This window comes from Thermobia domestica, chromosome 16, assembly GCF_964235325.1.
Source record: "Thermobia domestica chromosome 16, izTheDome1.hap1.1, whole genome shotgun sequence".
NCBI lineage: Eukaryota > Metazoa > Arthropoda > Insecta > Zygentoma > Lepismatidae > Thermobia > Thermobia domestica.
Genome location: NC_137469.1, coordinates 11814729 through 11840723, shown reverse-complemented (window position 1 = coordinate 11840723; position 25995 = coordinate 11814729). Strand labels below are relative to the sequence as shown.

General features: G+C 38.4%; 1 protein-coding gene across 1 annotated transcript in view; it reads left to right on the top strand.

The window, feature by feature from the left end:
* The window catches only part of LOC145672417 (uncharacterized), a 572617-nt gene that overhangs the window by 484242 nt on the left and 62380 nt on the right, over positions 1 to 25995 (top strand). The window contains exon 6 of the mRNA XM_081741570.1: positions 15325 to 15541. Within this exon, the coding sequence (XP_081597696.1) occupies positions 15325 to 15541 (217 nt within the window). The remainder of the gene's footprint in view (positions 1 to 15324; positions 15542 to 25995) is intronic.

Genomic DNA, 25995 nt, shown 5'->3' with positions numbered 1-25995 from the left:
CAAGCTCGTTTGAATCGTAGACCATCATCACTAATTCGTTATGCTGTACGTTTTTTTTTTAAGAAAAAAAAACGCTGTTGCGCGGGATGTTTTTAATTGTAGACCAAATTACCCGTAGTTCTTTTGTGTATGAATTTTATCTTTTTGTATAATGAAACACGTTGGACAGGAATACAGGGTACTTTAACATTGTGCCTTCTTTTCTCTTTATGTAAATTGAATTTTATTTATTACGAGGTCTTATCCGCTACATTAAGATAATATTAATAATAATAATAATAATAATAATAATAATAATAATAATAATAATAATAATGGAGGGGGCCACGGTGGCTCAGTGTCGGAGCGTTCATCCCTGGTGCGCGGAGTCTCTGGTTCGATGCTAGCTCACGCCAGGTCAGTTGGTGGATAAACACCCTGTAAGTGATTTTTCTCGGGCTTCTCCGGTTTCCTCCTACTTTATTCATTCCACCATTTTATTTAGTACCATCAGTGTATCCTTAGGCTTACGTTAAACTAATGAAAACAAAAATTAATTAGATGAATAATAATAATAACACAACCACACATAAAAATAAAAGTTTTGCGTAGTGTACCCAAGGGTACAGATTCGCTGTATTTTGTTACACAGAATCCAAATTTCGAAACCCCGGGACTATTGACCGTGGCAATTATGTTTTATGGGCGAAAATGTATGCTCTCCCTATCCAAAATCGCTCAAGGTTTTCGCCCTTAAGAGACCTCATCCCGGTGAAATTAAAATACCGCTAATTTTACAGTAATTATGTGATATCTTCAAATAGATAAAAGATAATCGAAATGTGGAACAACAGCGCCATAGACAATATCATGTTACATGAGATAAAGTTATCACGACACACTTATCTGCTTTCAATTTTGAGCCATTTTGAAAATCGGCATTTGTTTTCGGGTTTCTAAACGGCTGAAAACGGAAAGCGACTAGGTGACTTGTGATAACGGTACATCACGCAAAATAATATTGTCTAGGGCGATCTTGTTTCGCATTTCAGTTATCTTTTATCTATTTGAAGATATCACATAATTACTGTAAAATTGGCGGTATTTTAATTTCGCCGGGATGAGGCCTCTTAAGAGAAATAAATTGACACGGTCGATGATCTGGGGTTTCTAAATTTGGATTTTGTGTAACAAAATAAATCGAATCCATACCTTGGGGTACGGTACACAGAACTATTTTATTTGTGTGTGTGTTTGGGTGCGTGTGTTTGTATGTGGCTATATAAGTAAATAGATATATAATAGTGATATAATAATGTAGATAAATTAGGTAAATTACTTTAATCTTTAGTACTCATATCGCGAAACATGATTCTCCAGACCTATCAAGATAGATACAATCTGCTATTTTTGTTGTATATATATATATGTATATATATATATATATATATATATATATATATATATATATATATATATATATATATATATATATATATATATATGTGTGTGTGTGTGTGTGTGTGTGTGTGTGTGTATGTATGTATGGTGCAGTCCGTGTGGAAGATCAGTTTTATTCTCTAATTTGACTTTAGCCTTTTTGGATACGGATAGTATTCTCTTCTTACATTAAAATTCACTAGCACACAAAAAACAAAAACAAAATTGTTATTTGTGAGATGCATAACAGCTATAGATGCGCGTGAATAAATAGAAAAAGAACTTTTAGGGAACAATGGGATGAAGTAACGGTGGAGGAATGAATGCAAGAAAAACAATGAATCAGAAGAATGAAGGAAAGCCGAGAGAAATAATGGACGTGTAACAATGATAACAGTGGAAGACAAGTGAAAGTGTAAAGGTCAAAATATGTCGACCTTTACTCTCATATATTCTCAAATGTTAAGTAATTCACTTTTTTTTCCCTTGGTAATATTTCTTCCTCTGGATATTTGGTCGAGGGTATTTTTTTCTCCTGATGCCGACCTTTCTTTCAAATCTGGTTGAGGGCGAAATTCATCAGAAACAATTGGATCCCATAAATATTACGACTCATAGAAAAACTTCTTTATATATTGACAACCCAGTCACTCTGTGCCTAATTGGGGATGCAATTTGAGTGATACTGAGCGCCTTCCACTCACCATCTAGAATGAGTGGGAATGATCTTATTTTCACGTGCGAGAGGTTTATTTAATCTTTCATATACCAACTGGGGATTAATACAAATAAGAAAACATTAACTTCATTCGATTAACAACAATTATATTTCTCATAGATAAAATTTATGACTGTAAGTGTTGTGATGTGTTAATTACGGATAATCGGAATATTTGCCAGACGAGTATCGCTTTGATCGAGTATTGAGCCTTTGAGCCCTGAATAGGAGTAACACATACCTGATGGTTCTGATGCTGCTCCAATGATGACCTAGGTGATGGATGTAGTTCCTCCAAGTTGATACTCCCAATTAGTGGTTGATGTAGACGAGCATTGAGTTATGGAATCCTCCCAAATGCTAACGATGACTCGATGTTCTCCGTGGATAGAATAATGTATTCTATGATGACTGTCCGTTGACTGTCATTTGACTGTCCCGCTGTCTTTGACTAAACTCTCAAAGACTTGATCATGTAGACTACTAAGGACTAATTCTCGCTTATTCTAAAAGCTGTTTCAAGACTCTCGAAGACTGTGTCGAACTGACTGTCCACTGCTGTCCCAAACTGACTCTCTCAACAACTGTCCCAGACTGACTGTCCGGAAGACCTCTCGTCTCCCAGTTTTGTTCAACCTGGTCCTACTCCTGTCGTCTGCTGGATGGCACGTGCGACCCCCTTTCACTTGGAAAAACAAATTCTTTCCATGTGTCAAGACCCAAAAACTGCAACTCTCGACACACTCTGATTTCTCGATTCTAAGCAATTTCCTCATATCCGTGAATGTTTGAAATGTTCACAAAAGCTTACAATCTCTCTTTTCATAATGTACAGTATTTGGGCTATGCAAGAATTGGCGCATTGTCTGCATTACCTTCCTGCATTGCCAGACTCTCAACGAAACATTTTATTTACATTCTATTTACATCATTTCGCTGACTATTGAATAATAATATTCCGCAGCTTGCATTATAGTTAATTCGTAACACTTAATCACCTTAACCTTAATATTTTATAAAACGCGATCCTTGCAACATAAACATTGATTAAAAATAAAATTAAAATTATACATAATTATTGACTTGAAAAACGAATATTGCCACAATATATTACAAAAATATGTCACGATATTTTGGGAACAGATTTCTCAGATCAAAACAAGAAGAAAAGTTTAAATGAACTTGTGCTCAAAAGTGGGTAGTTTCGGAGTTATAGGGTGCCGAAAACTTGAAACTATTGAACTTTATAAGTTACTAGCTCGACTACTATGGACCGATCATAGTTGGGTCAAGATATCATTGAGGAACTGGTATGAGAACTATCCAAATATTCATCTTTCAGTACTTGCATAATCATTTTTAAAGAGGCTGTTTGGAAGTACTTGATCACCATCCATTTACCTCTTTTTAAAAATGGTGTGGAAGTACTGGAGTATTCTTAAACATGGATATTTAGGGAGTTCATGAGGGAAATTTCCCTCAAACTACGGGCAGTGCTCCCGCACCAGTAGGCCAGCTGGAAATCTGGGACCAAAGAATAGAGTTCTTAAAATTGGGAGTTCAATTAATTTTATCAGAGCAGAAATGGTACTTTTATTTTTGATTTACTATCAGGGGTAAAAGTGCAGGGGAATGCGGGGAGACGCCGTCCCCCCGCTTCCAAGAAATATCCTTGGCGTCCCCCCCACTTTCTAACAAAATTACAATGAGCAAAGATAGGTACGGGGGATGGCGTGACGTCATACGTCCCCCTACCTTTTCAGATCCACTTTTACTATTATCATTTATTCTTATTGTTATTTTTTTCTTCTGTTTGGAAGTCTCAAACATAAAGCTTAGTTTTATTACCTTGATCTTGTTTTATAAATCAGCCTGGAAGAAGTTCTGATGTCTGAAGATGTCTCCTACGATGATTGTCACTTAGTTAAAAGTTGACATTGGCACCAGGTGGCACAGACGTTATATCTCTCTCTCTTTCTCGCCCTTTCATTCTGGGGGCATTCTGTGCTGATTGATGCCTGCGGGGGTCCACACAAATAAATCTTCGCATTTGTGCAATTGAGGAAAATGAACCTAACATCTGTTGCAATACGTATTAGATGGAAGGAAAAAAAGAAAAGCTTATAAGAGCTGCGGATATTCGTGGAGAAAGGGATGCCATCGACAACGGCCCTTAATTTCTGAGATTGCTACAGAAACTACTATTTCGTTGTGACTTGGTCATAATGTCACTCTATAAATAATGCCTAAAAAAAAAAAAAAAAAAAAAAAGTTGTTCCAGGATATCGTAACAGTTATATAGGCGTTTTTTTTTCTTTCTTTCAAGCCCAATCTTTCAACATCTAACAACGTTTTCTTGTTCTAAAAGACAGATAATTGTTGTGTATGTCCTGTTATTAGACAAGTGAACGTTTATTTGTTGGTATCATACAACAGGGAATATTAACAGTATTTCGTCCTTAATTGTTGAGGTTTAATAAATTACCTGATGTTCTCGACTTTCTTATGAAATACAAACACCGTATAAACTTTCGTTAACAAGAACGCTTGTATTCTACCTTGGGGAACTCATGTTGTTTTAATAATGTAAATGAAAAATGACCCAGTATTATATCTTCGGGAACACCTGTTATAATAAAAGTGGTGTTCCCTATGGATTTGGGACCTTTATTAATGGAAATGTATCGTTTAGCATTTCCTAAAATCACACCGAAATATAGTATTATAAATACGAAAAAAGTACTTTTTTAATGGAGCGAGTTCGTGTTATCCTTGACCGATTTCAACTCCAAATAATAAGACTAATTTGTTAGCTTCAAAGGAACTTCACGGCATGTTTAATCAAAATTGGAAGTAGTTGTCAGCAGGCGAAAATACAAAGCATATTTTCGTCTTGCATATTGAATCTTAAAAGCTTACTGTTTGTTGTATTGCCGAACGTGATCTGTCAATATGTTGTCCATTCTAAAAAGTAACTAACCACCGGCATAACAGTCCTTCGCGAACTTTAGCCTGCTCCAACGTCATCTGTTAGCGACTTGTGGAACCATGTCCAACTTAGTTATCTCTAACAGGTGTACCTGGAGTTTTCTGGATGTAGTAACCGTCACGTCTCTTATTCGTGTGACTGCCCAGTTTATCTCACGACGCTGAAAATTGGGGTACCCCGGCCTAGAATCGAACCCGGGAACACGAGGTCATTCTCACCAGTAGACTATAGAGTCCCCACATGTCCATTCATTAAAGTGAAAGGTTTTAAAATAAGCAATCTATTTGTCTTCGTTACACTTTCGTTTCGAAGAAAATCGCCATCAATTGCTCTCGTATGTTACGCTCAGAACTTGGTTCACGTTCTTGATACATTCTGCATAGGTGGATAGTGATTTTCACTTTGTAATATTAGAATATGAAGTGAAATATATATTTGTACTCCTGTTTCACTTCACTTTTGCTTAGGCAATAAGACACTAAGCGAAATGGATAATGCACCACCCGGGGTTTCAACAAACGTACAGGAAGAGGAGAAAAAATGAAACGTAACAACGACGATGACATGAAAACAAACGAAACGAAGGAAGCCCTCTATGTCCCAGAGAGCGAAGAACATACAAACAGGATCTGCTCCCAAATATACTAAGACAGACTCTCTAAATTTGAATGAGCTTTTCCCTCCTCTCTCTCTCTCTCTTTTTATCTTTCGTTTCTTAGAGTTCGTGATCCTGTCTCTTCTGCTTTCACAACTCCTAAGAAAAAGAAGAAGGAGTTCGCTTTCTTCTCTGTGCCTGCTCTCATTTCATCATGTGTCGTGTTTCCTATCCATCTCTTTGAGCGTTTCTGGTTGCGTGACCCTCAAGGATATGAGAACACACAGGACTCACTTAGAAAAAAAGGAGAAAAGGACCCTTCTCCAGAGCCTGGATAAAAGAAAAGAAGAAAAAGAAGACAATGGAAGAAAATGCTTTCCTTCGTGTTGTGAATCTTTGGAGAATTTCCAGAGAAATGTTGCATATCGTCTCCCTCTTCCAGCACATAAAGAATAAGAATCATATTCTCTTCTTTATTCTTTTGAATTTTTGCATCTTTCCCCCGTCTCTTCTTGTTTGCCGAGATGTATTCGAGTAATATGCTTAAGAATTGATGCTACTTTACCATTACCGTAAATTTCGAGTAACAAAGGCCCCAGCACAGAACCTTGGGGGACGCCTATCTTTTATCATTGAGTTGCAGATGTATAAAAGTTCTACGACTATATCAGAGCATAAAGTATATTATGATACAAATAAAATTCTTTAAAAAAAAAAATAAAACAAAAGAAGGAAACTCGAATAAAGACATCTGCAATCAAAGCTATTATTGGACAAGAAATATGGAAAGTAAAAACTTGATTTATCTTTCTGGTCTTCGTATTACTTTCTTCAAGAATCCGCAGCCAGCTGAAGAGTTTAGAAGGAACAGTAATTATCGTGTTTGATTAAGGTACAAAGTAAGACCAAGTCTGAGTAATAAATCGAATTTCGAAACTGATTTGTTTTAGTATTGAGCTTCTGCTTGTAAGTCCAGCAACTTGAAAACTCGACTTGGTTTAATAATAATTCTCCCATTTTATGCAGTGTATACAGCGCCGTAACATAGATTTTGTTCTGGGGGGCAAGCATTAATACACGTATTTGGGCCCCTAGAAAAAGTTGTTTTTCTAATTCTTCGGCCCGCTCTTTCCGTCTTTCCATTATTCTTTATGGCCCCCCATAGTCTGTGGGCCCTCCCGCACGCCAAGGTCTGTGGAGCCGTTAGTTACGTCCCTGGGCCCGTTCCATACATGACAAATTAATTAAGGGGACAATATTGACAAATCTCAAACCCATACGAATAAATATTATTTCTGGGGACCCTAATAGTAGGTTTTTTTTTTTTTTTTTTTTTTTTTACTGAAATGGGCCGACAACTCATTTTTGTTTTATTTACCTTTTGTGTGCTGTTTTGTTTATGTAATATAGTGAATCTGTTTGATGTTTCATTTATAATTTTATGTTCGTATCGTATATGGAGTAAGAAACTTTTGTCTTACCATGGGCCCCCCTCGAACGGTGGAGCTTCCTTTGGGGGCTGAGTGTACGTATATACTGTACTTCTCAAAATAACTACGAAACGAGGTTTTTTTTTTTTAATGAAGGTAATCATTAATTTATTGTTCGTTGGTTATGCTGTAAGAATACACATGCTGACAATATACTTTCTACAAGTATCAACAGAAAAACAACCATATGAGAGTTTATTTCATGCTAATATTTAATATTCTCAATCTTACACTGGAAAATGACAAATAAATCCACATTACATTTTTTTAGGATATTAAAAGGTATAGATTTATGTATCCAGTGGACACATTTTAGCTGGAAATTCAATTGGAAATGGAAGAAAGTAGGAACACCTTCAAAGTGTTTACTGGAAATCCAATTGGAAATGGAAGAAAGTAGGAACGCCTTCAAAGTTTCTACTGGAAATCCAATTGGAAATGGAAGAAAGTAGGAACGCCTTCAAAGTGTTTACTGGAAATCCAATTGGAAATGGAAGAAAGTAGGAACGCCTTCAAAGTGTTTACTGGAAATCCAATTGGAAATGGAAGAAAGTAGGAACGCCTTCAAAGTTTCTACTGGAAATTCAATTGGAAATGGAAGAAAGTAGGAACGCCTTCAAAGTGTTTACTGGAAATCCAATTGGAAATGGAAGAAGGTAGGAACGCCTTCAAAGTTTCTACTGGAAATCCAATTGGAAATGGAAGAAAGTAGGAACGCCTTCAAAGTTTTTACTGGAAATCCAATTGGAAATGGAAGAAAGTAGGAACGCCTTCAAAGTTTTTACTGGAAATCCAATTGGAAATGGAAGAAAGTAGGAACGCCTTCAAAGTTTTTACTGGAAATCCAATTGGAAATGGAAGAAAGTAGGAACGCCTTCAAAGTTTCTACTGGAAATCCAATTGGAAATGGAAGAAAGTAGGAACGCCTTCAAAGTGTTTACTGGAAATCCAATTGGAAATGGAAGAAAGTAGGAACGCCTTCAAAGTGTTTACTGGAAATCCAATTGGAAATGGAAGAAAGTAGGAACGCCTTCAAAGTTTCTACTGGAAATCCAATTGGAAATGGAAGAAAGTAGGAACGCCTTCAAAGTGTTTACTGGAAATCCAATTGGAAATGGAAGAAGGTAGGAACGCCTTCAAAGTTTCTACTGGAAATCCAATTGGAAATGGAAGAAAGTAGGAACGCCTTCAAAGTTTTTACTGGAAATCCAATTGGAAATGGAAGAAAGTAGGAACGCCTTCAAAGTTTTTACTGGAAATCCAATTGGAAATGGAAGAAAGTAGGAACGCCTTCAAAGTTTTTACTGGAAATCCAATTGGAAATGGAAGAAAGTAGAACGCCTTCAAAGTTTTTTCTGGAAATTCAATTGGAAATGGAAGAAAGTAGAACGCCTTCAAAGTTTTTTCTGGAAATCCAATTGGAAATGGAAGAAAGTAGGAACACCTTCAAAGTTTTTACTGGAAATCCAATTGGAAATGGAAGAAAGTAGGAACACCTTCAAAGTTTTTACTGGAAATCCAATTGGAAATGGAAGAAAGTAGGAACACCTTCAAAGTTTTTACTGGAAATCCAATTGGAAATTGAAGAAAGTAGGAACGCCTTCAAAGTTTTTACTGGAAATCCAATTGGAAATGAAAAAAAAAGTAGGAACGCCTTCAAAGTTTTTACTGGAAATCCAATTGGAAAACGACCATTAGGAAGACCTAGTAGCAGATGGGAGGACAATATTAAGATGGATCTCGCAGAATTAGGAATAGAAAATAGAAACTAGGATCCAGTTGGCTAAGGACAGAAGTCAATGAAGAGCTTTTATGAACGCAGCATTGAACCTGGGGGTTCTGTTGACCATGGAGTTACTTATTGAACCTTTCAGTTTAACTTTCAATGATTATGCTCTTTAGGCTAAAGAAGACGTTGATTAAGGCAATTTTTGTGAATGATAAACGGAAGATTTGTTGGAATGAGAATTTAGGAGGAAACGGAAGCGCCCCGAGGAAACCGATCATCACGATGTTACCCAGCACAAACTTACTTGGGAGGAAATGAACCAGAGATGCTACCCATCAGAGGTAAGCTTTCTACCACTGGGCCATCGTGCCCCCTTCCCCCATAGAGTTAGAGAAGAAAAGGGGTGGGATAACTAAAAAAAGGGGGATGGGATTACATTTATTATAATATATAAGATGTCCATTTCTCGGAATTCTTTAAGTTTAGAAACATGAAATTCGAAATTTAGATTTTTTCATTTAAAATAATTAAATACTTGTTTTTCGCCTTTTTTTAATACTCGACTTAGAATGGAAGTAAAAAGGGTGGGCAGTCCACTAAGATCCCCGTACGAGGTGTTCGAATTTCGTGCGAGATTTTGAATTGAGACGAATTCTATTTGAAAGGATCAAAAGGAGGAACGCTAGATATTAACCGTAGTAATAACACGTGGGGGCTACTATTATAGTGCTATACTATTATATTATACTATTGCTACCATTATATAACGAATAGCACCAATAAATGGAAGAAGGTCATATTTCAAAGTAGTGTATTTGTACGAGCACGATTATATACACATGCGACAAGAGAGAGGTATAATGTGATTACCTGGTCTGGATGGTGCTGCTCCTTAGTGGCTATAGAAGGAACTAGGCCCAATATTGACCGAACAGTTCCGAATATGAATCACTTTAAAATTTGTAAGGTAAGAAGTAGGTTAACAGAAAACACCCTATAAGGATCTGTAATGTACACCCCTGATCTACTATAACATTCTAGTTTATGGGTTTATTTGCTTCGGCTCTTCCGAGTCAAGATGTAAGTAAAAACACATTAAGAACATATAATAAAGAAACTAAGTCTGTCTGAAGGATAACAATAAGAAATTATATAAAATGCAATGAGCTGATCAGTACGGTACTGTATACCTATTTTTGGGCCACCCTGTATTAATTTCCTTTCATAAGGGCCTTAATAAATTGTAAAATTGGGAAGGAAGATCTATGGTACCATCTCAGCATAAAAAGGGCCATTTTATTAAATAAAATAATTGGTGTTTGACAGTGGCGTATTTACGATTTTGTTTCGGGGAGGGCTTTGTTAACTTTCGGGGGGGGGGGGCTTTGCCTGAAAATGTGAAAATTCTGCAAGATATTTCATATACTTTCCTATAGCAAGTAAGATTTCGGGGGGGGCTTAAGCCCGGAAGCCCCCCTAAATACGCCACTGGTGTTTGAAATGAAAAATCTTAATCTTGCAAAAATAATTTACCATTAGACCCAACATGCTTTCTAAATAAGAGTGCTCCAATGTAAATGTAGAAAAATTCTTAAATTTTACTAATATTTGGTATCTATAGTCTAAAGGAAATCAAAGATGTAAATACAGTATTTAAATTTATTACTGACAAAAGGACTCTGTTCTATTTCGCTATTAACTTGTAAGTAGAAAGGATATTTGTTTAAACTTATTCTTATGTTTAAAAAAAAAATTATATATATACTATTTGATACTATTTTCTTTGCTGTCACGATATACCCCTCTAAGGCTCGTGTTGGCCTTAGGTTTCATTGTTAAAATATTCTAGAGGCGTAAATACTGTACGTTACAATTACTTAAAGGTGCACTCAATGTCCAAAATAATTGTCACATATCTATAACTGTTTTCTTGTAAGAATATAATTTGAAAATGATTTTTTCAGGGTACTTTTAATACTGATACTATGTGTATAATCGGGAAATGTATATTTCTGGTAAATTTCATAGGAAAAGAATTATAAATACGAAAATTAGAATGAGTAAAACAAAATGTTGCTAAATGGAAAAGAAAGTTTTGTTTTCGTTCATATTGTTGTTATTAACTGCTCTTTTGACATGAAATTTTGCCACATACATGTCTTTGTCAATTATACACATGCTAACATTGTAAGAAATACTGGCAAATTTCTTATCAAATTATATTTCGTACAACAACATATTTATAGACATGCGACAATAATTTTGGACGTGAGAGTACATGATCCACATTTTTTAATATGCGTTGTTTGCGTGCAAAATTACGCTATTAGTTTCACGCGTAGACGCCCCGCACTTATTTTGTATACAGTGTACTGTTCACAAAAGTATTTATCTTTTCGCTGTGTGTTTGTAACAATATTGTACGAAGAACAGCAGGAGTTTAATATCTTCTAAAGCCTTACCCTACGTGGATAATAGTTTTTGTCCCGGAAAAGGGGCAGTTGTCACCAAGAAATCACAGATAGAAATTCAGTTCTCAGCAGTATTCTCAGGAGAGTTCTAATTAAACAATTTGTCAGCCGTACAACACCGCCACATGTGCAGCTTGACGTAACAACCAGCAAATCTTATTTCTTTGTCTCTGTGTGTGTTGCGGGGGTGCGTACGTATATCCGTGTGTGGCGTATGTGACTTTGTATGTATGTGTTTTTATTCCCATTGTCATTACCTCCTGTTTGGCGCTCACAGCGGGCGTCTCTTGACGAACCAAAATTCATTAATAAAACATGACTGTTAGCGAAAAGGGACAACCTGGGGCTATCTGAGAATCCGTTTAAGAGTCCCCACGCGGGGGGTCCTCGCTGGGCATCTGTCAGCTTGTCTTAGTAATATTTGTATATGTCTTCTGGCGTGGGGGAAGATAGGGATATCAAATGCGTAGTGGTTAAAGAGATATATGTAAAAGCTGCAAAAACAGTAGGTGGTCATTAAAACAGTTTGATTTGTTTTGGTATTGAGAACTTCAAAAAAATTACTGTATTCGTAGCGTTTAAAGAAAAAAATCCGAAAATGAGAGATCTACCAATGGATAGATCTAATTGGGCTGAATAAAATGATGTGGTGACTAAATCCTCATGCGTAGTTTCCGAGAAGAAAAGACAAACCTAACAATCTCTGTATTTCATTCCATCTTATTTCAATTCACATATATAGTCAGTATATGTATTCATTCATCATCTCCTGATGGTTGTAGGAAGTAGTGCTCTCATCGGGTCGGGTTCAAGACCGACCCGACCCGACCCGACCCGTGACCTGACCCGACTGACCCGAACCGTGATCCGACCTGATTGACCTGACCCGACCCGAGCTGACCCGGTTGACCCGGCCCGACAACCCGACTCGAGCTGACCCGACTCACCCGACCCCACATACGACCCGAGCTGACCCGATTGACCCGACCCGACAACCCGACCCGACCTGACCCGACTGATCCGACCCGAGTAGTCTGACCCGACAACCCGACCCGAGCTGATTCGACTGACCCGACCCGACAACCCGACCCGAACTGATTCGACTGACCCGACCCGACAACCCGACCTGAGTTGACCTGACCCGACCCGACCCGTTTGAGAGCACTAGTAGGCGCACGGTGACTCAGTGGTAGAGCGCTTATCTATGATGCGTGTGTTTCCTGGTTCGATCCCCATCCAAGTAAGTTTGAGGTGGACAACATCGTTTCCGTGGGTTTCCTCGAGGTACTCCCGTTTTCTCCCACTTTTTCATTCCACCAGTTTTTCATTCCATCATCATTTGCTTGCCTTAATGATCCGTTTCCCTTTAGCCTAAAAGGCATAATCGAGGGACGTTAAACTGAAAGAGAAAGATACATTTTGATTGGTTGTATTCACATGCTTTGTCAGCAGCGAGGATATATAGAACTATATTTACATTTTTTTGGACAATTGTAGTATGTTCCATGCCCTCTTACCGAGAATCAAACGCGTTACCTCATACACGAAAAGCTCACACAGTAACCACTTAACTAATAAATCGTCCCAACTGGGACACTTGTCTTCTCCACGGTCACGTAATGAATCTCATTCAGTATTCTACTTTAGTCCAATACGATAGGAACAGAGCACAGAAACTTCGAGGACAGTTAGATTGTCTCATGCCCTTCGGTGGGATTTGAATCCACGATTTATTACGCCTCTTAATCCGAAATCTAAAGCCCAAGACCATCTGGCTATTTTCCCGTATACTAGGTCAGCAAAAAGGCGTAAGAGATTCGTGTTCAATTCCTCATGGAAGTTCATTGTTTCGGACTACTTATGAATCTATAAGTTTACGTATTAGCAGCGATGACGACACCTCAGACAGCCAGCTTATTTTTCTTTCTAGATTATTATCATTATTATTATTATTATTATTATTATTATTATTATTATTATTATTATTATTATTATTATTATTTCTGCTTGGGCCCGGGAGTCGGTTTCTCCGTCCCTAAGTCCACGTTTTATACTGTCCCAGTGCTGAAAAGAAACCTCAGATTCTCAGACAAACAACAAAGTCACCAAAGTTACGTAAATGCGACGGCCTAGATGCATATGCGTGGAACAATACAGATTCTCTCATTCCCGCTCATATTTGCAGCGTGTGTTGTCTCTGTATGATCTGTGACCTGTAACATCAGAAGTTGGTAGTAGTATCTGCTCCATTTCTCAAATAGCCAACTGCATTCAAAGTTGCACAGGCATGCACTAATGAACACGCTAGGAAGAAACATTTACCGGACGCTAGCGATGCATCAATAAGGGCTTTCACCCTTGTGAAAGCTACGTTGCAAATAATTTTCCATGCAAGCACCAGAAAGCAGTAATATGTTGTACACTAAGCATGATTTCAGAGAACAGAGAGAGAGACAAATGTGGTCGTTTGATCAAACTGAGAAGAAAAAGTATGGTTAACAATGATAAGAATGAGAGTTGCCAGTGGTTCATGATTATTTCCCATCAAGTCACACTCAAAACACACTGAAATCCCGCTAGATAAAGGTAAAAATTAATCATCTCACTAGATAAAGAGTAAAATCTACTATAATCCCACTAGATACACAATAAAACCTACCATAATCCTACTCGATAAAGATTAAATCCTACCATTATCCTACTAGATAAAGATTAAATCCTACCATAATCCTGCCAGATAAAGATTAAATCGTACCATAATTCCACTAGATAAGAACCAAAGCCTTTCATAATTCCACTAGATAAAAACCAAAGCCTTTCATAATTCCACTAGATAAAGATTAATGCCTTTCATAATCCCACTAGGTAAAGATTAAATCCTACTATAATTCCACTAGATAAAAATTAAAGCTTTTCATAATCCCACTAAATAAAGATTAAAACCTATCACAGGTCTACTTAATAAAAATTAAATCCTACCATAATCTAACTAGATAGACATTAAAACTTAGCACAATCCTGATTAAAAAAAGAAATAAGTCCTCCTTTATCAATGGTTCCTTTCATTTTTATTCTTAAGTATAATTTCATCTTTGAAGCTTCTGTTCAAGTTTTGTTGGATCGTGTACTCTTTTACGTTCATACAGCTCTTGTTCAAGTTTTATTGGATCGTGTACTTTTTCACGTTCTAGAAGTTCTTCAAGGTATAGTGGATCATGTACTGTTTACGTACTTGAAGGTCTTGCTCAAATTTTATTGAACCGTGTACTTTTTACGTCCTTTAAGCTTTTGTTCTAGTTTTATTGAATCGTTTACTCTTTTTCACATCCTTAAAACTCTTGCTCAATTTTTATTGGATCGTGAACTCTTTTCCACATCCTTGAAGCTCTTGTTCAAGTTTTATTGGATCGTGAACTCTTTTTCACATCCTTAAACTCTTGCTCAAGTTTTATTGGATCGTGAACTCTTTTCCACATCCTTGAAGCTCTTGTTCAAGTTTTATTGGATCGTGAACTCTTTTTCACATCCTTAAAACTCTTGCTCAAGTTTTATTGGATCGTGAACTCTTTTCCACATCCTTGAAGCTCTTGTTCAAGTTTTATTGGATCGTGAACTCTTTTCCACATCCTTGAAGCTCTTGTTCCAGTTTTATTGGATCGTGAACTCTTTTTCACATCCTTAAAATTCTTGCTCAAGTTTTATTGGATCGTATACTTTTTTCACATCCTTGAAGCTCTTGCTCAAGTTTTATTGGATTGAGTACTTTTTTTTTTACATTCTCAAAGTTTTTGTTGAGGTTTTATTGGATCGTGTAAAGATGTCGGAGCAAAATTAGTATTTAGGAAAAAATGTTTTTAAAATATGTTTATTCTATTGTAGTATTCATTATTTATTTTCCTTCTTGTATTTTCAGTGGAAAACCATACTTCCAGATGTCGATATCCACACTGGGTGACAGAACACCACAATTGGCACACTTTGGACTTGACGATGGCGTATACGTTCCATAAGAATGCGACCTTCAAAATCACGAACAATTTGGACCACAGCTTCAAGAAAGTTGTCTGCCATTCATCGGAAGAGCGCAGCGACAAACAGATCAAGTTTATTACGCACGTGACGAAAGGATGGTGAGTACCCGAATTAAGAGTTGATTGATTGATTGATTGATTGATGTGCTTTTTCACCACCAATGCTAAAAAGACGGGATTTTGATGATTGATAATTTTGTTTTAGTGACAAAGTTAAGGCTATGTAATCTTCTTCATAAGGCTCTGTAATCTTCTTCAAGTCACAAATTTCCATATTAAAGTTGGGGCTAACTTGGACTGAGGCTCTATCGTCAATCGGGCTCTCCTTTACTAATCCTAATAAAGCTCACATTAGCCCAGACTCGTATTCTTCTCATGTATTTATGATTTCCTTTATTTGGCGAAATTAAGGCTCTACAACCTTCTCCAAGTTACAAGTGACCATTTTGGCTGAGGCTCTATCCACAATCCCCTCGCGCTTACTAATCCTAATAAAGCTCACATTAGCCCAGACTCATAAGGTTGATCTTGGACTTTGGACTCGCTATCCTCTATGAGACTTGTGGATTTCTTTTCTGGGTATTTATGACTTCCTTTACGTGGTGAAGTTAAGGTTCTGCAACCTCCTTCAAGTCACAAATGACCTTGTTGAAGTTGAGGATAACTTGGGCTGAGGCTCTATCGTCAATCGGGCTCTCCTTTACTAATCCTAATAAAGCTCACATTAGTCCAGGCTCGTATTCTTCTGATGTATTTATGATGTCCGTTATTTGGCGAAATTAAGGCTCTACAACCTTCTCCAAGTTACAAGTGACCATTTTGGAGTTGGGACTAACTTGAGCTGAGGCTCTATCCACAATCGCCTCGCGCTTACTAATCCTAATAAAGCTCACATTAGCCCAGACTCATAAGGTTGATCTTATGGACTCGCTATCCTCTATGAGACTTGTGGATTTCCTTTCTGGGTATTTATGACTTCCTTTACGTGGTGAAGTTAAGGTTCTGCAACCTCCTTCAAGTCACAAATGACCTTGTTGAAGTTGAGGATAACTTGGGCTGAGGCTCTATCGTCAATCGGGCTCTCCTTTACTAATCCTAATAAAGCTCACATTAGTCCAGGCTCGTATTCTTCTGATGTATTTATGATGTCCGTTATTTGGCGAAATTAAGGCTCTACAACCTTCTCCAAGTTACAAGTGACCATTTTGGAGTTGGGACTAACTTGAGCTGAGGCTCTATCCACAATCGCCTCGCGCTTACTAATCCTAATAAAGCTCACATTAGCCCAGACTCATAAGGTTGATCTTGGACTTTGGACTCGCTATCCTCTATGAGACTTGTGGATTTCTTTTCTGGGTATTTATGACTTCCTTTACGTGGCGAAGTTAAGGTTCTGCAACCTCCTTCAAGTCACAAATGACCTTGTTGAAGTTGAGGATAACTTGGGCTGAGGCTCTATCGTCAATCGGGCTCTCCTTTACTAATCCTAATAAAGCTCACATTAGCCCAGGCTCGTATTCTTCTCATGTATTTATGATGTCCGTTATATGGCGAAATTAAGGCTCTACAACCTTCTCCAAGTTACAAGTGACCATTTTGGAGTTGGGACTAACTTGAGCTAAGGCTCTATCAACAATCGACTCGCGCTTACTAATCCTAATAAAACTCACATTAGCCCAGACTCATAAGGTTGATCTTGGACTTTGGACTCGCTATCCTCTATGAGACTTGTGGATTTCCTTTCTGGATATTTATGACTTCCTTTACGTGGCGAAGTTAAAGTTCTGCAATTTCCTTCAAGTCACAAATGACCTTGTTGAAGTTGAGGATAACGGGCTAAGGCTCTATCCTCAATCGGGCTCTCCTTTACTAGTCCTAATAAAGCTCACATTAGCCCAGACTCATAAGGAAGAAGAGGACAGAGTAACGAATAGCGAAGCTGAGGGCGTGAGTATGCAAAGGTTCACAAAGGGGAGCGCCAGATAATCAAAATTGGGAACCACTGTTTTAGCGTGTATACAGCCAAGAATACAAGCAAGACAACATTACGTGTGAATTGTATGTTTGTGTATGTGTGTGCACAGACACGTAGCCAAGGTCCTAACAAACCAATACGTGTTGCTAGTAAAATAGTGATCAAGCCCCTTGTGTGATAACCACAATATTTCATATCACACTACCCCCCCCCCCCCACAATTACGAAATCCTGACTAAACGAACCAATATATGTTACCAGTAAAATAGTTTAGAATAATCGAACTCTGGTGTGGATAACCACAGTATTTCATGTCTCGGACCCCCGTATTCCAAAATCCTGGTGTGTGTGTGTCAGAATATGCGAAAAGGTTAGCAGTTTAATCTGGAAAATATTGAGAAAAATCTTAAATACTATTAATTTGAGAGTGCAAAATAATACAAGAGGACCGTAGTTTTTTTTTTCTTTCTTTGTTTCTCTTGTAGACGGTACCGAAAAGAAAAGAAAAATCGCAAGGAAGTTGTAATAATCCCAAGCTTCGCTTAAGATGCTTCTTTTAGCAATATCACAACCTTTTTATTCTTAGTTCTTCCCCGCTTACCAAAGAGCACCCTTCATTGCAAAAAAAAAAAAAAAGTATTAGGATAGTAGAAAATGGTGCTGGCACTTTTTTTTCCTCCCTGGAGGAGAGCTAAGTAATCTTAAAGACCGGAATTACGGCTTACTAAGAAGGGTGGAAAAAGAATAGAACAATCTCCCCATTTTCGTAGAAGAAAGGGGTGAGTTAAAAGAAATGAAATAAAAAAGGGATATGTACTAAGGAGAAATTCGGTCTGATGAATTAGCTTTTAGCTCCCTATATTTTTTTCCCCCTTCAAGCCCCAAAGTAAGACGTTCATCTCCTGCAGACAAACTCACCAAAGGAAAAAAAGAATATGCAACCCATTCCCAGTGCTGTAGTCCTAAAATTTTCAGAGGGTATACCCTGTTTTGTGATCATCTATGATTGTCATAAAAGACATAGAAGACATTTTTAATGAACAATGTAAAACGCATGTATTAATTAATTCAATTAAAATATAAAAGATACACTACTGTTTTATATTCTGTGGTCGCCGGCTCGTTTAATTAAAATAATTTTGAAGAGATATTCACATTAAATGATCCGGGGACCCACAAACCCTCACAACAAGTGAAAATTTCACCGTTGTCGGCCAAGGCAGCTAACAGCAGGAATACGCTTCCTAATTACTTACTTAAAACGCAGGTAAAACACATGTAAGAAAAGCTACAGCTAAAGGCATGCGATTCAAGCAGGTGGATGAACGAAAATAATTGAATATAAACAACAATTTTTTATTAGGCTGAGGGCCTCAATATTTAAGTACAAAATTTAAAATAGTTTATATTTCGAAGTATTTAACTAAATATTTGTCCACTGTTCAGATATACTAAGATACTTATGAAGTTTATTCTGCCATGTAGCACGTCCTGTTCTTCCTTCTTGATTAGGAGCTCACTACTTGCTCCTGCCTGCTCCAGCAACCGTCGAGTTCCAAGTGGACGAGCCTCTCTCGCTGCCTTCCGAGTATGTCCGCTTCGTAGGCTCGCCGACTGGACAGCAGTGTTGCTAACCCTTTGGGTGACGTCACCTGCATGGTTCTGTGGGAGGGGACTACCACAATTCTAAAAGCATTTTATGCTATTTTCTTGATGACACTCTTTACTTAAATCATACCATTAATAACATATGGGTGTAGGAATGAAGAAGGAACAACTCACTTCGAGAAGAAACAGAAAAACTCGCGCCCTATGTTGCCAGAAATAAGAAAATTGCTCCCCAATTTAACTCTATTTTAGTTTAGAAAAAAACATTAAAAAGACAGTTTACTTAGAAAAAAATGGATTTTTTTCTCATGGAAACCCCTGAACTATCATACAGGAATATTTAAACACCTGCTAACAATATAAGAAGAAAAAAGTGATATAGTCACTTTATCACTGAAGTCATGGCCCGATTAAATACATAAATAAATATAAATAAAGCAAAAGTAGAAAGTACTATACGCTTTGAAGCAGAAGGTACACTCTAATGACTAGGAGTAAGCAGAGGTATACAGCGTGTACCACCGTGTACCCTCGATTACAGCCTTGCCCATTCCCCCTAACAACGAATGCAGTGGTATCTCTTCATCTGAATGGATTTGGTGTAAAACAGGACTGTCCAATTTTCGTAGTAAAATGAATAAATATGTAGTGTGATGATTTAGCCCATGAAGGACTGGCTAATTAGAGAAGCAGGTGATGTGTAAGATCAAATGTTCATGCTACATGAATCATTTCCCTGGTAGACAAGTATAGTTTTATTAAGAACTAGCTGAAATACCCATTCTTTAAATGTGAAGTCAACGCCTGTGGGGTATCACCATTCATCTCAGGGACCGCGAAAACTATGGATTTGACAGTAATGTCGGTCATTTGCTACTAGTTTTACATGTCCCGGTAAACGCCCCCCCCCCTGAAATCTCCCTGGTTCGAAATTTGAAGAAAACGCTTCGTCTTGGTTTGGAGGCTAGACCAAGGTACCCGTGACCCAAATTTGGTAACTCTCGGTCCACTCGTCTGGGCCCCAAGCCGCACACAAACAGACAGACAAACTCTTTATTTTATTTATATTAGAAGCGTACAAATGTATGTTGGGTTAGGAAGTTTTTTTTTGGGGAGAAAGTCCGAACCCGATGGACTCCCCACCGAGGATCCTACTCAGACCGCCCACTTAGTAAATAGACGATTTACCTACTACATCTCCGCAAGTGTAAACATTTATAGTTACTCCGTATCAACCCCATAAACAAAAGTTAAAAACCCCTTTTGTTTTAAAGAAACATCAGAAGAACGGCTATGTTTCTAGCATGAATAAGCGGGAACATTTTTCCAGAAGAAGCGGGAAAGTATAGAGCCAATGAAAGAAGAGAAATTCAAATGGATAAAAAAAAAGAAATAAAGGTCGAGAGAAAGTAGATTTACCAATAAGACTTTACGGGAAAGAGACAGACACCCCTTCCCCCCATAACAGCTCTGCTTCCTCCACTCGAGGACTTTGTTATTGATTTCCATTGTCTTTCTCCCTGAATGATTAATTACGCGGACTACTGCCGGAGTATAACTTGAAAGGAAAATTGTTACTCGTAAGAGCCTTTGGCGCGTGTGCAGTTAAAAGGAATGGACGAAAAGAGGAAAAAAAGAAAAATCTCCCGTGTCTATGTGACAAACGAAAGAAAATGGAATGCCATACCATTTGTAGCAGTGGATGTCAAACTGCACAAGACTAATCTCCTTAACAAACTGAAATGGTGTAATTTTGCGGTATAAGTGGCAGGATACTTAAATATACATATATGTTTCATTTTTCTTTCAATATTGAGAACGCTTGGGCTGTTCATAAATTATTTTCAGACCCTATTGCGTTCATGTTCTTTCTTATTGTATATAATTTGCATAAGGAACAAATACAGCTGGGTTCAAAACCATGACAAAATGAAATATCCACAAAGTAGTTTTCAATTGATTTATCGGAGAATTGACAGAACTCACGAAGGGACACAAATTTTCCTACATAGTTTATCAGCTCTGGTATTGTATTCACTAAAGACGAATGATGGGCCGTCTATCGATTGAACAGTGCGAAAAACGCCAGGAAAACATCTGAACTGGACGTCTTTAGCTGCTGAAGGGGAGGGGGATAACTTGAATTTATGTACACTGAGAGAAATGCATACTCCAGTCGGCATGTAAATGCTGTTTTTACCAGGTTACGCGCGTCACCACATTAAGTAATGTTGTTTCATCCGTAGTACTGTCTACACCACCGTCCAGCGAAAATTTTGTATTGTAGGACCACCATTTCAAATCTAGAATTAACGCCATACCCATTCCGACGGTGGTAACTTACGTATATAATGTTGTTACCACCTTCCTACGATTGTTCCCTCCTGCTTCTTTCTAAATCTGTGACTCCCTACCTTACGAGAGTAATAGCTTTTAACGCGAAACCAATCATGTGAATAAAATTATCCAATCACAGCGAGTTTAGTTCGACGCCGAACTCCAGACTTGGCATGGTGTTCCCACTTGCTGTACTTTTATACATGAAATTACATTACTTAAGGAGCGCACCCGCGTAAATACGATGTATCCACACGGAAATCCTAGTCCTTTTTTTCTCAGTGTATAAACATCAACGATTGTAAATCTGCTTTCGTCACGAGATGTAAAAAAAAAAAAAAAATGTTTCGTATGGAATGTTGTATTTTGTGGCCGAGAAACATGAACATTACGCAATGAAAAAAGACTGCACACTTTCAAAATATGGGAATGTCAGGGGCGGATCCAGGAGGGGGCGATCGGGGCGATGGTCGCCCCCCAGAAGAGGACACTTTCTTATTTTATATATAAATAAAACACCCATCCCAGAGTTTGGAACTCTTAAAAATAGCTCTCGGTAGTAGTATTAACCCTCCCCCCTTAGAAGTCCGTCCTGGACCCGCCCCTGACTTCAGTCATTGTAGATTTTTGTGAAAATTTCTAATTTGTTTCTTTTGCGAGATATGTTTAATTTTAACAGGTGAGTACAAAATACCTCCTTGACAGTCCGCATTACAATAAATACCTAGATAGTGCGAGGGTTAAATGCTCCATGATTTTTTTTAATTCTAAAATTTCCTGATACACTCAACGGGACTGCAAAACACCATATATATCGGGAAAGACTTCTATAGTATATCTGTTTACTGCAGCTTCCAGGGCCGTAGCCAGCCCAAAAATGTAGGGGGGGGGCGGTAGAAGTTATGGGGGGCGACCCAACCATATTATAGTTCGTCACCATATTATAGTTCATTTGCAAGCCTACCGTGAAAATTTAGGGGGGCGGCCCACCCTAGCCCCCTCCCGGATACGGGCCTGCCTTCCTCAATGGCTCAGTGGTAGAGCGTTCACCTCTGGTACATGGGGTCCTTGGTCCTATCCCAGCCCACGCCAAGTGAGCTTTGTGGTGGACAAACACCGTTTGCGTGGGTTTGCTTGAGGTTCTCCCGTTTCCTCCCACTTTCTTAATTTCTCATCATCACCGTTTTCCTCAGCCTAGCTGGCATGACCCTGGGACGTAAGACAAAGATTTCATGTTTTCCAGCTTCCCATATTATAAGGAGGAGTAAAATTTTAATATTGTAGTCTGTTTCCCAGAACTAAAAAACAAAAAAAAAAAAAAGCATCGAATCTAGACATACATATTTCCTCTTATGCGCCTAAGCAATGTATATACTACCTCTGGAAACCAACATAAAAAATAACTTCTTTTTTCAAGAAAAATATCTCTATGTTTACCTGTACGTACATACAAGAACCGACCGCGTCTCTCCCCGTTTGTCTACCTTCTTGCAAAGAAGTTATTTTGTTGGGAAGACGTCTTATTTCGTGGAAGATATTTTACCTTAGTAGCAAAAATGGAGGTGATATTTCATCCTAGACTGGAAGAGAAAATGCATCGTTCTCTTCTTTTCTTTGGCATATAAGGAAAACAGTGTGCTCAGGTAATGTAGAATAAAAACCTCCTTCTTCACTGAAGAAGAATGAAAGGGACGTTGTCTGGCAAACAGAACGCCACCACCATTCACTCGTCATTGTTCTGTGAACCAAACAACAAGGAAAATATCTTTGAAAACACTCAAATGAGTGTTTCTTCTTCTTCTTCTCTTCTTCTGCTTCCAGTGTTACCAATAAAAACTATGTTATGAAACGAAAACAACATGAAGGGATTGAGGTAGGTGTGTGTGTATGTGTGTGGGAAATGTATTGATAAATAAAGTGGCAACTACATTTGATAATGGCAGGCATTGTTCTAAAGGGTTTGTTTATTAGTCAAGTAATAGAGATTTTCTTGTTTAGTATACATGATTAAAAGCATTTTCTTTTCGAAAACCTATCATCCTGAAAGTAGCACTTTTGAAAAAATAAAAAAAAAGAGGTATTTGAAAAGGTCGTGGTTTTTAGTTAATTAGAATTTAGCGCTCCTTTCATCAGCGAGACGGTGCTGGTGTAGTTTGGCGCACTACATTTTCGAAGAATTACGGGTAAAATTGAATACTTTGCATGAAAAGACATACAGGGGAGGACAAGAAAAAATCTAAAAACACTTCATACAGGACACGTATGTTTGGCCCTCCACTGTACAACACGTGTTGCGGTTGCCGACCTTTTTTTGTTTTCAATGTGTCATGTGGACCTTCCTCCTTCGTCAGCAGTAACGAGTTCACCTATGTGTGTCGTGGTTTGAAAGTGGTGCGGTAAAATGGGCGACCTGACAGACTTCCAAAGACGCATGATCGTTCGTGCCCGTCTGGTTGAAGCTTCAGTGGCAACAGTGGCAAACATTGTGGGGGTATCGAAAGGCACTGTTTCCAGTGTCACGAGGGCATATACAATTGATGGGGAAACGACGTCTGCAAAGCACAATAGTGGTCGAAAGACAATCCTGTCAGATAGGTACCGGAGGGCATTAAAACGGATTGTAGCAGTTAAAAAGAAGACCACTGCAATGAAAATTACGTCTAAACTCAATTCCGGCCTACAGAACCCAGTTTCATCGAAAATAGTGCGACAGGAACTTCATAAAATGAACATTGATGTCAGGGCCGCTATCGCAAAACCCCTGGTCACAGCAGTAAATGCGACGAGGCGTATCCAGTGGATCAAGGACCACAATGCGTGGACTCATGCGCAATGGAAACACGTAATGTATTTCGATGAATCGATCTTCACCTTGTTTCAGACAACCGATCGTGTTTACGTATGAAGAACACCGTCGCAGGCCTATGATACAGACTGTCTGCTCATAACTGTAAACCATAGGGGTGGTTCTGTTACAGTATGGGCAGTGATTTCGTGGTTTTCTGCAGGTCCCATCATAGTCCTGCATGGAATGATGAATGCTAAGGCGTATGAGGCCATTTTGGGGGACCAGATTCTACCCATGGCCCAAATATTGTTCCCTGATGGTGATGGCATCTACCAAGATGACTTGGCACCCTGTCACGGTGAAATCGTGGTTTGAGCAGCATGACCAGGAGCTATCACACCTTCTCTGGGTCCCACAATCACCAGATCTAAACATCATTGAGCCATTGTGGTCTGAGTTAGAAAGGCGTGTTCGGTCTCATTACCTTCCACCAGCATCCCTTAAGGAACTGGAGCATGTTTTGGAAGAACAATGGTGCAAAATTCCACACACCACGATTCAGGAGTTGTATACGTCCATTCCACGTCGGATCCAAGCTGTTTTGGACGCAAAAGAGGTCCCACACCATACTGGGTATAATTTTCACACTTTTGCAAACGTTTTAGATTTTTTTTTTTTTTTTTTTTGTCCAACCCCTGTATTTGTAAGGAACAATTTTCTTCAGGTGACAATTAAATACAGAGTACGGTAATACGCCTATACAGGTTTACAGATGTAGGATTACTAATGTAAAATTATTACAAGTGCTTTACGTGAATCAAATTACAATGCATTTGAAAGATGACTGTATTAGATATTATTTTCCACCAGTAATTTATTTCTGCACAGTATACAGAAGCTATGTTTTATATTTACAAGTGGAGTGCTACTAATATAAAAACCACGACAAGTGCTATTGAAATTTGTATCATTGCCAAAACTCGCTTGTTTTCACTGCCTACGCTTATGCGTATATACACCCTCGCTGAAGCACATGCTCCCTTCGGACGTACCCCTTCGCTGCCGTTCGGGCCTCACAGGTTCGCCCTGCGCTGATTCAGTTAGCATTCGCGCTTTTTTAGTGGTCTCCTAGCACAAGTTGGTTTGTTTTTGCACTGCCGTTTTTATGTCACACATTCGGTACCCGAATTTATACGCACATTGTTAAAGAATTGTAATTTTTCAACCAATACTTCTTGTGGTCCCCTTGAATTTTATTTATACCAAATAAGATATTTGCAAGTCGCCCAGTGCAAATCTTTTAGGGAAAATAGGCAGGAAATTAATGAAAGATGATATTTTTTCAACAATTATTTCGAGTAGTGCGCCAGAAATTAACTTGCACGGCCCTCCCTACTGGTGTACTAGTTTGCGTGCGTCTTTGGTGCACAGGGTCTCATGTTCGACTTCCGGTGGGATATTATTGAAATTAAAACGCATTACAGTGGTTCAAATTCCACGTAAAACTTTAGATTCACGTCTCATATAGTCTCGGAGCTGAAAAGTGACACTAAATTTCATCAAACAAATGCATTCACCGAAAAGTTAGTTTCATAGTTTCTGTGGTTAGGTGGGTAGCGTGGTGGGTTAGTAGTTCTTATATTATTCACTGAGCGAAGTAGTTCAAGTGGTAGAGCGTTGGCTCCGCATTCGGGAGGTCGTGGGTTCGATTACCGCTGCCGACCATCCTGACTGGGGTTTTCCTCAGTCCTACCAGGCAAATGTCGGGATGATACCTACTAAACAGGCCCTGGCCGATACCTTCCCAAAATCCTTTCATTGTTGTTGTTGTTGCTGTTAGTTATC